The 14,403-nt window shown below is 44.1% G+C and overlaps 1 protein-coding gene across 3 annotated transcripts in view; it reads right to left on the bottom strand.

Moving 5' to 3' along the window:
• SPTBN1 (spectrin beta, non-erythrocytic 1) overlaps positions 1–14,403 on the bottom strand; it is a 220,764-nt gene that overhangs the window by 46,150 nt on the left and 160,211 nt on the right. For all 3 annotated transcript variants that reach the window (XM_066267134.1, XM_066267135.1, XM_066267136.1), the window contains 6 exons: positions 10,575–10,666; positions 8,386–8,466; positions 7,949–8,064; positions 4,407–4,519; positions 1,697–1,884; positions 523–640 (listed from right to left, as the gene is read on the bottom strand). In XM_066267134.1, the coding sequence (XP_066123231.1) occupies positions 523–640; positions 1,697–1,884; positions 4,407–4,519; positions 7,949–8,064; positions 8,386–8,466; positions 10,575–10,666 (708 nt within the window). The remainder of the gene's footprint in view (positions 1–522; positions 641–1,696; positions 1,885–4,406; positions 4,520–7,948; positions 8,065–8,385; positions 8,467–10,574; positions 10,667–14,403) is intronic.

Genomic DNA, 14,403 nt, shown 5'->3' with positions numbered 1-14,403 from the left:
GTTTAAAAAAATTCAACTTAAAAGAATCTAAACGGGTAACAATGACCAGTTCTAAATTTTTCAAATCTGTTCTTGGAAATAATGCCCACTGTGAACTTCTACAACTACAGACGTAACAGGCATGATAACAGAGACTGTCTAATATAATAGCTTCCCTGATACAAGAAGCCAAAACCCCAAGCCCCAGCCACTAGAGATTCCAGGTACATGAAATCATGTTTTGTGTTATCCCTTCTGCAATTTAAAGATGTTTGAGTCAAATGCCTCTGACTGATGAGAATAACAAGGCAAACAGGCAGAACCCAAGCTGGTTTGATAAAGTCTAACATTCTACCCAAACCTCCAACAGACCAGCCTAGCGCACGTTATTCCCTTGACCCCCTGTAGTCCCCAAGCAACAGCTGCCCCTTAATTCAGCAGGCAGGAAAGAACCCTTCGGCCTGCTGCCCTATTAGCAATCAAGGCCCAATGACAGAACCTCAAGTCTCCGAGAGGATGGGGCCTGAACAGAGACGGTTTTACCTTGTTAATATCAGAGATGAGTTTCCCCTCCCGGGGCATGTAGACCTTCTGATTGTTGGCCCGCATCTTGCTCTGAATAGTGAAAAGAAGCACTTCCAAGTTCCCCTTCTCAGTAAATCTGAGCGCAGAAAAAAAAACCCAGCCGTAAACATTATTTATTATATTTTGTTGCTTCAAGGGGAAATACTTAATTTTCTTCTGGCAAAATTTCACACAACCAAGCAATTTAAAAAGCCATTTATCTCCGGTCTGATTTATGTGAAATGCATGTTAAAGAAAACAGAGTAGGTTAGTTTTGGGGTATTACAGACCTCAAAAATGTGGCCAACTGTGAAATTTTTAAATTTTTTTGATGTTGGTTGTTTATTACTGAGAGTTATATTTGGGGGCACACAATAGCATTCTTTTATTAATCACCTCTTTCAAGATTTAGACCTTATGTTCTGGCAATGGACTTACTTCATTTAGAGAGCAGAACTGAAGGCATTCAGCAAGAATTATTTCAAATGACTATATCAACTGTAACTTTTGATGGGTTTCAAAGACCTCAGAGCAAGAAATTCACAACTGAGTGGAATTTCAGAAAAAGGAGAAATGACTTTCACACTATAATTAAGAGATATGGTCCAAATCTTTACTCCATAATTATGAATTTTTAAAAGGTGTGAAAAAAATCAAATTTGGGGGGCAGCAAAACTATTTGTTGTCTGTCTCTCTCCAATACAACATGAGTATTTACACATTTTGCTACAGATGTAATACTGGGCCTGATTATGGGTTCCTTTCTCAGACCCAACTGGAGTCATAATATATAACATACACACAACTGCTACTTCTCTTAAAAACAAACAAACAAACAAACACCACACCAAAAACAAAAATGGAATTCTGAAATACAGTAGGCACAAGAGTTTTAGATAAGGAATTAGGGACCTGTATTTTCTTCAGATTCTCATCTATCAGTGGCACTATATATTGCAAAAGGCTCACAGAGAGCATGATTGTAATAAATCTCAGCAACCCAGGATCAGATGGGAAGCAGTAAGATGGGCTGGGCCTCTGGTGAGAGGCATGCATTAAGAGATGAGATCATGCAAGTCAGAAAACAGGGGCCTGTGACCGCAATGGTCCCTCTCCCCACATTAATGGCAATGCATGCTAATGTGTGTCTTACTTGGGTGGTTTCTCCACAGTGCGGTAAGTGTTGAATGCCTGAAGCTGTTGTTGAACCCCAACCAGTGAATTGGCAAATTTGCGATTGTTCAAAATAATGATGGTTTGTTCAATCCACTCCAGAAGGTCGGAGGCTAGTGATTCGTACTTTTCAATCATTTTTTCTGTTTCAATGGCATTGTCAAGCACCTGTAAACAGGAGTTAGAAAAATGGAAAAGATCGTGTCACAACGCAGGGAAAATGTGACTGCAACCGTATACGAGCACACCTGCTTCATGACAATTCCACGCTGCTACTTTTGTTAACAGACACCCAGCCGATGGCTATTATTTGACAGCAACGACAGCTTAGCTCAGCTAAAATTGGTTCTGGAACCTCCCAACCCCCAGGCAAAGGGTTTCAGAGTCTGAATGACTCCTGTTGCCCAAGCTCCAAAATCCCTAGAGAAACAAAAAGGGCTCTGTTTTGCTGGGTCCTGTCCCATGAGTGCCCGTGAATTTTCCACTCCTATTGCATTGAGAAGACAATGTCATCTGGTTTGAGGTTTTCTGAAATAACTGGCAAACGAGAACTAAAAAGCACAACACTGAGGCTTTTTCACCTGTGGGAAGTAGGATTTCACGTCCATGGCATTAGCCAGCAAAATCAGATTTTTAGTACCCAATTTTCTGGGGAAGATGGGGGAAGGTGTTTTTCTGGGTCTGAGATTCCCCTCATAACCCTTCCTAAATATTTTAGCCACCACTCTTACCTCCATTACTCCTTGGGATGAAGATGCTTCTGCCTACTTCCCGGCCATTTGGAGAGTCCACCCCAAACTGTGACTGGCTAAATTTACGAGTTCATGGCAGGGCAAAGGAACTCAGTGGCAGTCCATTAAGATGTGAGCCCAAGGGGTCCTATACTACAATCTGCCCCTTCATTTGGAGTTAACCTTCAAGGACCCCTACCAGGACAACTTTGGCAAATGGGTGTTACTCATATACCTTCATTTGGCAAACAGTCCTATGTCCACGTTACAGTGTATACATATTCTGGATTTATAGTAACCTCTGTCAGAACAGGAGAGGCTGCTAAGCATGTTATAGCTCATTGTCTGTATGCATTGTTCTATTATTGGATTTCCTAAACTGGTTAAACTGACAATGCTCCTGCATATGGAGCAAAAGTATTTACTGTATTTTGTCAAACCTTTCGAATTATGTGTATTTCTTACAATCTTTAAAGTCAGGGTATTAGTAAAGTGTACCCAGCAAATATTTTAAGGTCAATTTAAAAAAATTTAAAAGGGGGGAGTCATATCCTGGAACTCCTATGGGTCTACCATATCATGCTTTTTACTTAAAAAAATTTTAAATTTCTTTTGAATGCTGATGAACAAATATTTTTCTCCTGCAAACTACCTTCTTTATTTGATCCAGCTAATAACACTGTTTTGTCTTTTTCCAAATAACTCCAGATATATGGAAAAGATTTATATAGGCGGATGGGGATCCTCAAACCCCTCAGCGAGAACTTCTGAGCATGGCTTTTAAGATACCAAGAGGCAGAAAAAGCCCAATAGAGATCAGGGGAACTACCAGCTTTTAGGATATGCCCTTAAAGGCTCCAATGCCCCAAAGGGGTCTCATAGGATGCCATCTGGGTCCTGCTTCAATAGTGGAAAGGAAGGTCATTGAGCTAAAGCCTGCCAGACTTACATGCCTCTGCTGTGAGGAAACAGGGACACTGGAAGGTAGGCTTCCCCCTTGCTCCTCTAAGGGAGGGTTCAGTCTCTTCCAGCCCTGCTCCAGCCACCTATGACCTAACCTTGCCCAGAAAGCTGAGGTTTGCCACTGAAGGCTGAAGGGCCCAGGGCCGTCGGCCCCATCTACGACACTGTGGACAAGCCTAGGGTATTTCTTCCAAGAAGCAGGTAAACTGATCTCACTTGCACAAAGGCTACTTAACTATGTCTTGCCTGAATAGTCAGGTTTTTTATTCTTCCCTCAAAGATCTCAGTTGTGGGTGTTGATAGTCCTATTTTCTGCTGCTTTGTTTAATATATAGTGTTTCCTTTATTCCTCCTACCTCAATGCCCCACTCATATTTCAGGCTGGGACCTACTCCTAATTTAAAGCTCTCTTTCCCCCTTTTGCCAACTTCTATTATGAATCTACCTTTGTCACCCAGCTTAGTGTATCCCAAGGTTCTCTTTACCACGCCACAGTCACAGAGCTCCAGGGAAAAGCAACCTGGTCTCATCTCTCCAGGCAGAGGAGAACAGAAGCTCCATCTCCACACATGCTGCAGATGACTTTTCCAGTCTACCTGAATCATTACCAGCTAGAAGCAGCGGTCATTGGGACTTGGACGTGAGCTGCAAAGTATAGAATTGTGACAACAATTCCAGTGCCATGTGGGGTTTTCCTGGAGGTGGACTTGTCCTGGACTCCTGCTCCCTGTGACAGCTCCTAACAGACTGAACTGTGGTTGGGTTGCATTTTTCAGGGATTTGGCATGGTGTTGGGGCCAACTTGGACTTGGTGAACATGTTAAGGACACTACTCTTTTATGGATTCTTACTGTATTGGCCAAGCGTTTGCTTAAAGGCTTTAATCACTGTAAAAAAAAAAAATAGGAAACTGGATAAAGATGTGGCACATTAAAAAAAAAAAAGATGTGAGCCTTAATAATGCCTTCACAACTTATAAAATTGGTGTGAGCTCACCTTTCCAATTCGTTTTCCTTCAACAGCCAAGGCCTTCATCTTAGAGAAGTAGTGGTAGTAAGTTACCACGTAAGTGATGATAGACTTCTCGTCAGGGTGGTCCACACTGATATCTGTAACCCAGAGAAGACACCCTTCAGTGCTGTGCTCACGCACTGCCATCACACAAGAGCGCCCTGGAACAACTGTCCAACGCTGTACAGGTCTTTATTTTCTGTAACTGTGAGCTATGTCATCACTGAATCAATGACAAGGCTAATGAGGATGAAACCACCTCACCACCTCTTTTACTGTATCAATATTCATAAATGCAATGAGGACATAAAGTCTTAAGAGATACAACCCATTCTCTAGGATCCCAGGCTACCAAGAAGACAAAAGTGATGCAAAATCACTATAGAGAAATGAAGAATGTAAGAATTCTTAGCAATAGGGCTACTTCCTAGATATACCATATTTGCCTCTCTGCCCATCCGCACCCGAAACTGGGCTTGTGTTCTTGAGTCCTCGTTTCTGCCGATGGCACCAGAGTTTCTCCCAGTCACTCAGTCTCTGGCATCTTTATCTTTTTGTTACCCACATCCAGGTGAGTCACTGAGCCTGAGGTGTGGATGATTCCATTTAGAGAATCGTTCTTGTCACTCAGCATTCAGACTCTTTGGGTCACAACCCGGCCTGAAGCAGTTTTCCTCACTGGGTGTCTCTGCTACACAGTTCATTTTATATACGGCACCCAGCTAGGAACACACTTCCTCCTAGCTCAAAATTACCTGAACGTGCCCTCAGTCTGAAAAATAAAGTCTAAGCCTGTTAGACCTCTAGAATTTGCCATAACCTTCCTTCCATTCATCAAATATTTATCAGGCTTCCACTAATTGCCAAGTACTGTTCTAGACATTTCTGATTTTACAGCCTGTTAATTCTTCTCAAGCACTATATATCTACACCAAACTCTTCGTTCCCCCCACACACCCCAGAATGCCCAATAGTCCTTCCCTTTACTAACAACTTCCCTTTGCCTGAAATGGCCTTCTATACTTCATCATCTTCCCATTCTTCAAGGTCCAAATGAAAAGAAAGTTACCACCCAAACACAGCCATTTCTGATCCCTATAGCCAGAATTAGTGTCTCTCTCCTCTTTTCCCTTAAGGGGCCTGGTGATACAAACACATGGTGTACTTCCTGCCAAGTACTATAACTATTTATGCCTGTTTTATCTGTTTTGTAAGACTAAGTTCCCAGGGACAGGAACCTTGTCTTGGTAAGCCCTTTGCTCTTGCACCTCCCACATTTCTAATGCTTTGTTTTGCACAGAGTGGGTGGTCAACAAATATTGAGGGAGGGAGCAAATGAGTGAAGGTGGCAATGAGTTAAGAAGTAAGTCTTCACAGTTTGGCATTACTGAGTGAAGCACTCAACTTGGGACAGGTCAAGAAAGCACACAGGATGACTCTGATCTGACCGGGCTCTTTCTCAATGTGCATCACACATGCGCCCTCACTTCTCCCTTCCTGGCAGCCCCGTGGGAGGCAGGGCTGCTGCTCTTATTTTAAGGATTAGAATACTATCACACAGACCTGGAAAGCTCCCTGCCCAGTGTCACCGAGACAGCCAACCCGACGACAGTGTGGGCCAGAGACCCAGCTACTGTTTCCCCAGGGCCCCCTGTGGCCAACTCCTGCGTCTGCTCAGCCCCATCCAAGTGTGTCCCAAGGACAGCAAATTAGAGGAAGACAAGAAAAAAATGCCAGTCTTGTATGCAATTCAATAAACACAAAATGTCGACATAACCAGGGAAGGAGTAACCAGACAAAACCATTTTTTAATCTTGTCTACAGTTATATTTTAACTGATGGCCCTCTGAGACAACTACTAATAGTAAGGGCACTAATAATCAAACCTACAGGATAAGTGACAATAAATGCCTTTTTTAGGTCCTTGTCTTGTGATTTGGGGAATATCAACCCCCCTTTTCAATCTTTAAATTAGAAAGATTAACTAATGAGCAATTAGTAAAAAGATGTTGTCATAGTGATTAAAAAAAAGAAAAGGTTCTTTATCAAAGAGCTAAGTCTAAGGAAGGGTGTTTTCCCACAGTAAGGTAGGGGTTAAGTACAAAGATTTATTACAGCTCAAGGAATTTTAGTTTTGTTTATATTGAGAAGTAATTTAATGAGTTAGCACGAAGATAATTTTATCTCAGCTTCCTGTAGTGAACTTATCAGTGTACATCTGATGCACTGGAAAAATGCAAGAAGCCAGTTAGGCAGCCTCATGACCTCAATCTGTCCTTGGGGAGTTAAAACTTCCTGTTTCATATTTATTAGAACTTTAAACTTTCATTCACATACAGTTCTCTCTCTCTAATACTTGCACACAGTGAACAGGACCTAAAAAGCTTCAGCACTACAAAAAAAAGTCCTCTGATGTTTCTCAACATTAGAAACGGTACCTAGATAACCATGCTAGAGGGCTGCAAGCTGGGAAACGGCCACCACACAGGCCAACTCCATGTCACCTGCAGTCAGTCTTTGGGGCCCTGCTGCAGGGACAGAGAGTGGAAAGAGATCAAGTCCACGGAGAGGAGGCGAGTCTGTGCCTCCCAGCAGCCAGCCTAAGAAGGACCTGTGAGTGTCGCGCCTTCTTCCACCCACATGCTCCCCTTTCCTGATGCACCTTCATCATTTACGCTCTTCCTCATAAGCCAACACTGCACAGCCCCCTAAAAAAGCCCCTGTTCTCAATCTCCGCCCACTCCGTACCATGCTGCCTGCTGCCTTGGGGTGCAAGCCAGTCGGCAAGCCTTCAATGAGAGCCTATGGCAGGAGTTCTTCCTTAAGCACAGCTGCTAAAAACTTTCTTCTTCTTCTTTTTTATTGAGAGGTAGAGAGGCAGAGACAGACTCCCACATGTACTCTGACAGGGATCCACCTGCAAGCCCTCTACACCAGGTGATGCTCTGCCTGTCTGGGCTGCTGCTCTATTGCTTGGCAACTGAGCTATTTTGGCACCTGAGGAAAGGCCATGGAGCCATTCTTAGCACCCAGGGCCAACTTTGCTGGAACCATTAGAGCCATGGCTGCGGGAGGAGAAAAATGAGGGTGGGGAGTAGATGATGGCTTCTCCTATGTGGCCGGAAATCGAACCTGGGACTTCCACACACTAGCCTGGTGCTGTACTTCTGAGTGAACTGGCCCAGGCTGCTAAGAACTTTCACTGCCCACTGAATAGCCTCTCAAATTTTTGACCAGTTGGGCCCCCACCCCTCTTTCCACTGGTATTTCCTATTATCACTCTAAACACCATTCCCAGTGACTATTAGTCCCCAAACACGCCTTCCTTATCCTTTGCTCACACAAGTCCCTGCCTGCATGCCCTCTCCTTCATGTTTAAATCCCATCCATCTTCCGAGGCATTTTCAAATGTAATCCTTTGCACAAATCCTCAGCACACTGTACAAATAAAACACACAGATACGAAGCGGATTTTACATCAACCCCTCATCGCCGGAGACGCTGATGGCACCACCCTGCATCCTTACCTTCGGGGTCCAGCAGCTTAGTGAGGCCAAGGTGCTGCTCTGCCAGGTTAAATGCATTCTGCAGGTTGTAGTGTGCATTAGATTTCTTAAGTTTGTCAAAATCTATCAGGTCAGGCCTATCGGAACAACAAGGGAACACAACAAAAACCACAGCTTAGAATATTCTGTGACCAATGAGACACAATCGTTATTCCCAAAGTGTGAAGATCACCACTGAGTAGAGTGAAATTGTATTATTTACTCATCCATGAGTGAAACCTGATTTTAAATAAGCACTCCAAAGTTTATTGAGAGAACTGAGTATAATGGGGAAGCTTGTTTATTTTGTTCAGGTGACTTCACGTGTTCTCTGGCATTTTCCTCACTGTGGGGCAGCGGCTAAGGCAATGGACACGAGGGTCAAACGTCACCCAGGCCCACTGTAGCAGAGTGTTTACCTGTGTTTGTGTATCAGCGCGTTGAAGGCCATGCCGTCCCTCCAGCTGGTAGTGAAGTTGTGAATGTTGACGTTGGGGTACCTGGCAAAGACGAAGCACAAGGGAAAAACAACCGAGTTCCTGAATACACACAGGTTTCAACATCTGCTGAATGCAGTATGTTTTTTAAAAAGTCTGTAAGGTCTATAAGCACTGCACATGTGAGGCAGCAAGTATCAACAAGGACAACCAAGTAAGAGCAAGTACCACCTGAATTTCAGCTTGCTATAAAATAAAAATAAAATGTATATATGTAAGGCTTTCCATTCTTGGTAATTCAATCTGACATATGATGAGAACTGTGTCCTAGTAAAAACACCACCCTTACTAAGGAAAAAGTGACTACATCATAGAAGCCCCGAGGTCTCTTTGTCCGCTGGCTTTCTATTCTGCCAGCAAAGACACGGGGACCCCACAGTCACTGAGGGCCAAATTCACAGGTTACTTTGGGAGAGGACATAGCTGGGGTCACCTGTTCATGTGACTCAGCTTACTTACTTTCTCACATCACTGAATTGGGTGAAGTTTTATAAATCAAGTACCTCCCTGGCCCTGTCAGGTTGGCTCAGTGATAGAGCCCTGGCCTGGCGTGTGCATGTCCCAGGTTCGATTCCTGGCCAGGGCACACAGGAGAAGTGCCCATCTGTTTCTCCACCCCTCCCCTTCTCCTTTCTCTCTCTCTCTCTCTCTCATCTTTTCCCCTCCTGCAGCCAAGGCTCCATTGGAGCAAAGTCGGCCCGGGCGCTGAGGGGGGCTCCATGGCCTCTGCCTCAGGCACAAGAAGGGCTCTGGTGGCAACGGAGCAACACCCCAGATGGGCAGAGCATCGCCCCTGGATAGGCATGCCGGGTGGATCCCGGTCGGGCGCATGAGGGAGCCTGTCTCTCTGCCTCCCTGCTTCTTACTATAGGGGGAAAAAAAAAGTACCTCCCTGAATACTTCCCTATGTTTGAAACTACCAATTAACTATTCTATACCACAGTGATAACTTTGTATCTGTGGTTGATTAAAGGTTTGTGGCCATTACAGTTAAATCTGCCCTCCGCCCTGTCCAGTTAGCTCAGTTGGTTAGCATGTCATCCCAAAACAACAAGGTTGCAGGTTCAATACCATAGGGAGCAACCAGTGAATGCACAACTGAGTGGAATAACAAATGAATGCTTCCTCCCCTCGCTCTCTTTCCCTTCCTTTCTCTGTCTCCCTAAAATTAATCAATCAATAAAAAATAAAGCTCTGGCCAAACAGCTCGGCTGGTTGGAGCATCTTCCCAAAGTGAACACGTTGCCAGTTCGATCCCTGGTCAGACACGCACAGAATAGCTCGATATTCCTGTCTCTCTGTTTCTCTCTCCCAGCCTCTCTCACACACATAAAATCTGCCTCCAAGTAGTACTGCCAGTAATTCTCCAATTAACCTAGTACATAATCAGGTCTCAGTAAGTTCTATGAGCCCTGGCAATTTCAGTGAGGAACAAAAAATATGCAGTCCCTAAAAAATATCTTCACTGAAATTTTTAATAAAAGAATAAAAGGGCCGGACCTGTGGTGGTGCAGTGGGTAGAACATTGACCTGGAACACTGAGGTCACCTGTTTGAAACCCTGGGCTTGCCCGGTCAAGGTGCATATGACAGGCAACCAACAAACTAAAGTAAATCAGATTCTGAATTGATACTTCTCACTCCCACCCCAACTCTGTAAAATCAATAAATAAAATCTTAAAAAAGAAAAAGGAAGTAAAACGGAGACAGAATATGTACAAAGAGTACTGTTATGATTACTGCACACAGCTCCCTCAAAGCAGCAGCTATGAAAGGGAGGAGAAAACACACAAATGGTTTTTAAAAATGTATCATGGATGTGGATCCCTACACATGGTTTCAGGGTTTTAAAATTCAAGATATACTGCTCTCTGGAGCTTCCTTAATAAAGAGAGGGAAACTGATTGTGGCAATGAGAGGCCCAGAACATAAATCAGAATTCCTTCCGTGCTGAGAGCTAGCCGAAAGGTCAGCACCGTCAGCTGCTTATGAGTTAGCAAGCCTTCTCAACGGAAGCCGGGAAGAGACACTTGTCATCACCTTGGAAGTGACGACTGCAGTGGAACTCAGTCCCGGGCGACGCGGCCCCTGATCCTCTGAGCTCACACTCACCCAGCTGTCTTCATCTGGCACCACAACAGCAATGCATCCTTGGCGGATTTCTTCTCTTTGTTGTCTTCGGTTTCCACACTGATATCCTGGATCTAGGATTGATAAAGAAATATTAGATGAAAAGATGGGTCAGCTGCCTAATGACAGCCAGGGAAGACTGGTCTGCATTTATACAGCCAACCTGAGATCCGAGCCCAGCCCTGCAGACCATCCCTCTCTGAGTGTGAATGAAAACTGCTTTCTAAAGCCAGGATTTGCCTCCAAGGATGAATTACACCAGAACTACATTTCCCAGTTCGCACAGAGATAAGATGGAAATGAAGACAAGTTACCTCTATGACTTTCTAGAACCTAATAGGGGTCACTTCTACCCTTAAGCTAGCCCATCTTTCCAACTATGTACAAGCTAGCACAGTGGTTCACACGGTCCACCCCAAACCTCATCAGACTCCAGAAAACTATTATGTTCAGTTTTTCTTTTTTTTTAAACCTGTTTTATTCAATACAATCATTGAGTTTCATCCATGTTGTTACATGTATCAGTAACTTGCTTTTTATTGCTCAGTAGCATCCACTGTATGAATGGATCACAATTAGTTTAGCCATTCACCTGATGAGAGACATCTGAGTTGTTTCCAGTTTATTATTATAAATCAAGAGGCTATGAAATTTACATACAAGTCTTGGTGTTAACATAAGCTTTCATTTATCCTGTAAATGGAACACCCAGAAAAGGCAAAGTCTTATGGTAGGTGTTATGTTTAACTTTTTAAGAAATTGCCAAGCCTCTTCCAAAGTGGTTATTTTCGTTAAAATATTTTGCTAACAGGCATTGCATGTACTTGGTACTTACCTCGAAGGAAATAGCACACAGTGAAAAGCTCTACTCCCCCTGTGATCTCCCCTCTCCCCTCTGACTCTCCCCTGGCGTCTAGTTTTTTGTGTATCCTTCCAGTGTTTCATATTAAAATATTAGCAGATAAGAATAGTCTTAATTTCTCCCTTTTTACACACAGAAAAGTATACTGTCCGGTTTTTCATAACCAGACATTCTCCACAGCAGGGTGTGTTCTTCGCTGATGAGGACTGTGTGTGCACCACTGCCTGAACAAGCTAACCCGAACTCTCAGAAAGCAGGCACTTAAATGCTATGCACCGTGGTCTGTGCTATGGTCTGAATGTGTCTCCTCCAAATTCTTATGCTGATACCCTAACCCTCAAAGGCGACAGTTAGTAGGCGTGGGCCTTTCGGAAGTGCTCACGTCAGGAGAGTGGAACCCTCCAGTGCAGTGGTTCTCAACCTTTCTAATGCCGTGACCCCGTAATCCAGTTCCTCATGTTGCGGTGACCCCAAACCAAAAAATAATTTTGGTGGCTACTTCATAACTGTAATTTTGCTACAGTTATGATTCGGAATGTAAATACCTGATATGCATAATGTATTTTCCGATGGCTTTAGGCGACCCCACTGGGGTCGCAACCCACAGGTTGAGAACCGCTGCTCCAGTGCTTTATAGAGAGAGTAGAGACCCTCAGCACCTTCCACAATGTGAAGACAAGTTTGTGGGCTGGTATAGGGCCCTCATGCTGGCACCCTGATCTCAGACTTCCAGCCTCCAGAACTGTGCGAAATAAATTTCTATTGTTTCTGAGCTACCCAGTTTGTGGTCTTTTGTTATAGCAGCCCCAATGGTCTAAGATGGTCTGCATTCATTAGCCACTCATGGGCAGTTTATTTTCAATGTTATACCTAGAGCCTGGTCTATTGGCACCAAAACCAGACCGCCTGGGTCTGAATCCAGGCTTCGCCATCTATGTGTACCCTTCAGCAAGTTCCTCAGCTTCTCGTCTGAGGAATGGCAACCATACAGTGACTACCTTTCAGCACTGCTGGGCACTTATACAAAGAACACGACATGCTGAGCTCACAGCAAGGAGCCCATACATACTAGCTTTTTGGATTAGGGGTTGCCGAGCAGTTAGGTGATTTTAGACAAACGCTCTAAGCACCCTTTGTCTTCAGTGCCTTGCCTATGATGAGAAAATGTGGGACGGGCATTGGGGTGAGTGGTGCTGGCCTAGCAGTCATCTCTCAGCACTAACCATCCCAAGGAGGACCAAGTATGTAAATACAAGATTAAAAAGTTAGAAGCTTTCAATAAGAAAAACACCTAGAAATTGAAATAACATTCTGTAAAAAAATTCTCCATTTCAGCAATGGTAAAGATATATGTGAAGTCTGAGTCTGCATAGACTCCCAACTCTATTGTTAGGACCATTAGGAGGTGAGTGTGGAGGAGTAACTCACCCACACACTCAAGAGTACAACACAGACTCTCCAGGAAAGGCAGGGGCAAGTTTACAGGTTAACTTATAAACTTCCCTATGCTTCCATGGTGAAGGAGGGAATCTATTTCCAGACTTGCTCATTTAGAAACACAGCCTATCCTCCTGAAATATAGACAACTGCCTCGTAGGGCGAACTCAGACTTCTATTCCAGTTTCCCACACCATCTTTTCCTCTATTTTAAAGGGACAGCAGCATGACAACTGTGTGTCATCAACAGTAGTTCATGGGTATCTGCTATGTACAGACAGGCCAGGCCACATCCTGGGAGCTCTGGGGACAGGAACAGGAACACACATACATGCACACGCACAACATACAACAAGGCTGTATGTTCAGGGGCTGGGGGGTGGGGGGAAGAGAGATCTTTTAAGTAAGTGAAGAAGCTTCAGAGGACGCAGAATGTGAGCTGGGCCCTGACTGATGCAGAATCAACACATAGAGGCTGAGGGGAAGTAGGCTTACAGTTGTTCATATGGAAAATAAGACAATAATTAATAAACTGTGTGTTTCGTTTACTCACAACTATAAACTTACTTTTGCCTCACCCTGTACTTGTGGAATAGGCGAGGATTTTTTTTTTAAGTGAGAGAGAGACAGAAAGATCGAGGGACAGACAGGCAAGAAGGGAGAGAGATGAGAAGCACCAATTTTTTGTTGTGGTACCTTAGTTGTTCACTGATTGCTTTCTCATCTGTGCCTTGACTGGAGGGCTCCAGCAGAGTGACCATGGGATCATGTCTATGACCCCATGCTTGAGCCAGCGACCCTGCACTCAAGCTTGTGAGCCCACACTCAGGCTGGCGACCTCAGGACTTGAACCTGGGTCCCCTGAATCCCAGTCCAACACTCTATCCACTGCACCACCACCTAGTCAGGAAGGATGGGCGAAGATTTACTAAAGCTGGGTCATGTGAGACACCAATAGTGTAGGCCATGTAGCAACATCAGCCCCGTTATTTCTTGCCTCAAAGGAAAGAGAGAAAGTACATTTCAGCATTTACACGTACAGAAAAAGGAGAGCTGTCAGGAAGCTAATTAGGCAATGACTCAACCCAATTCACGCCGAGAATCCTGGAATGGGCTGTGTTTGCCAGCTGCCCCATGCGGGCACTGACCTGATGAGCAGGGAGCCCACCATCAGGATGCCCTTCCAATACTCTGATTCCCACAGGCCAAAAGCAATAGAAACAGAATTATTTTACTCTACAAAACTGAGGTGAAACTCAAGGAATGTCCTGCTAACTTCACCTCTGTTGGCCTAAAATCAAGGGTAATAATTAGTGAATTTAAAGACATTCACTCCATTTTTAAATCATTCAGAAATTAAATAACAGAAACCTACATAAGACTTCTGTCTGAAAATGTTGCTGATTGTTGGAATGAACTACATTAACGATGCCATCTTCAACAGGAGTTCTCTCCCTAGATCTACTTCATTAAGATCTCCAGGGCTGGGACAGGGAATCTGAATTAGTAAAA

Source organism: Saccopteryx bilineata, chromosome 3 (genome assembly GCF_036850765.1).
Source record: "Saccopteryx bilineata isolate mSacBil1 chromosome 3, mSacBil1_pri_phased_curated, whole genome shotgun sequence".
In the NCBI taxonomy this organism is placed as follows: Eukaryota; Metazoa; Chordata; class Mammalia; order Chiroptera; family Emballonuridae; genus Saccopteryx; species Saccopteryx bilineata.
This window is presented reverse-complemented; position numbering and strand designations above follow the sequence as displayed.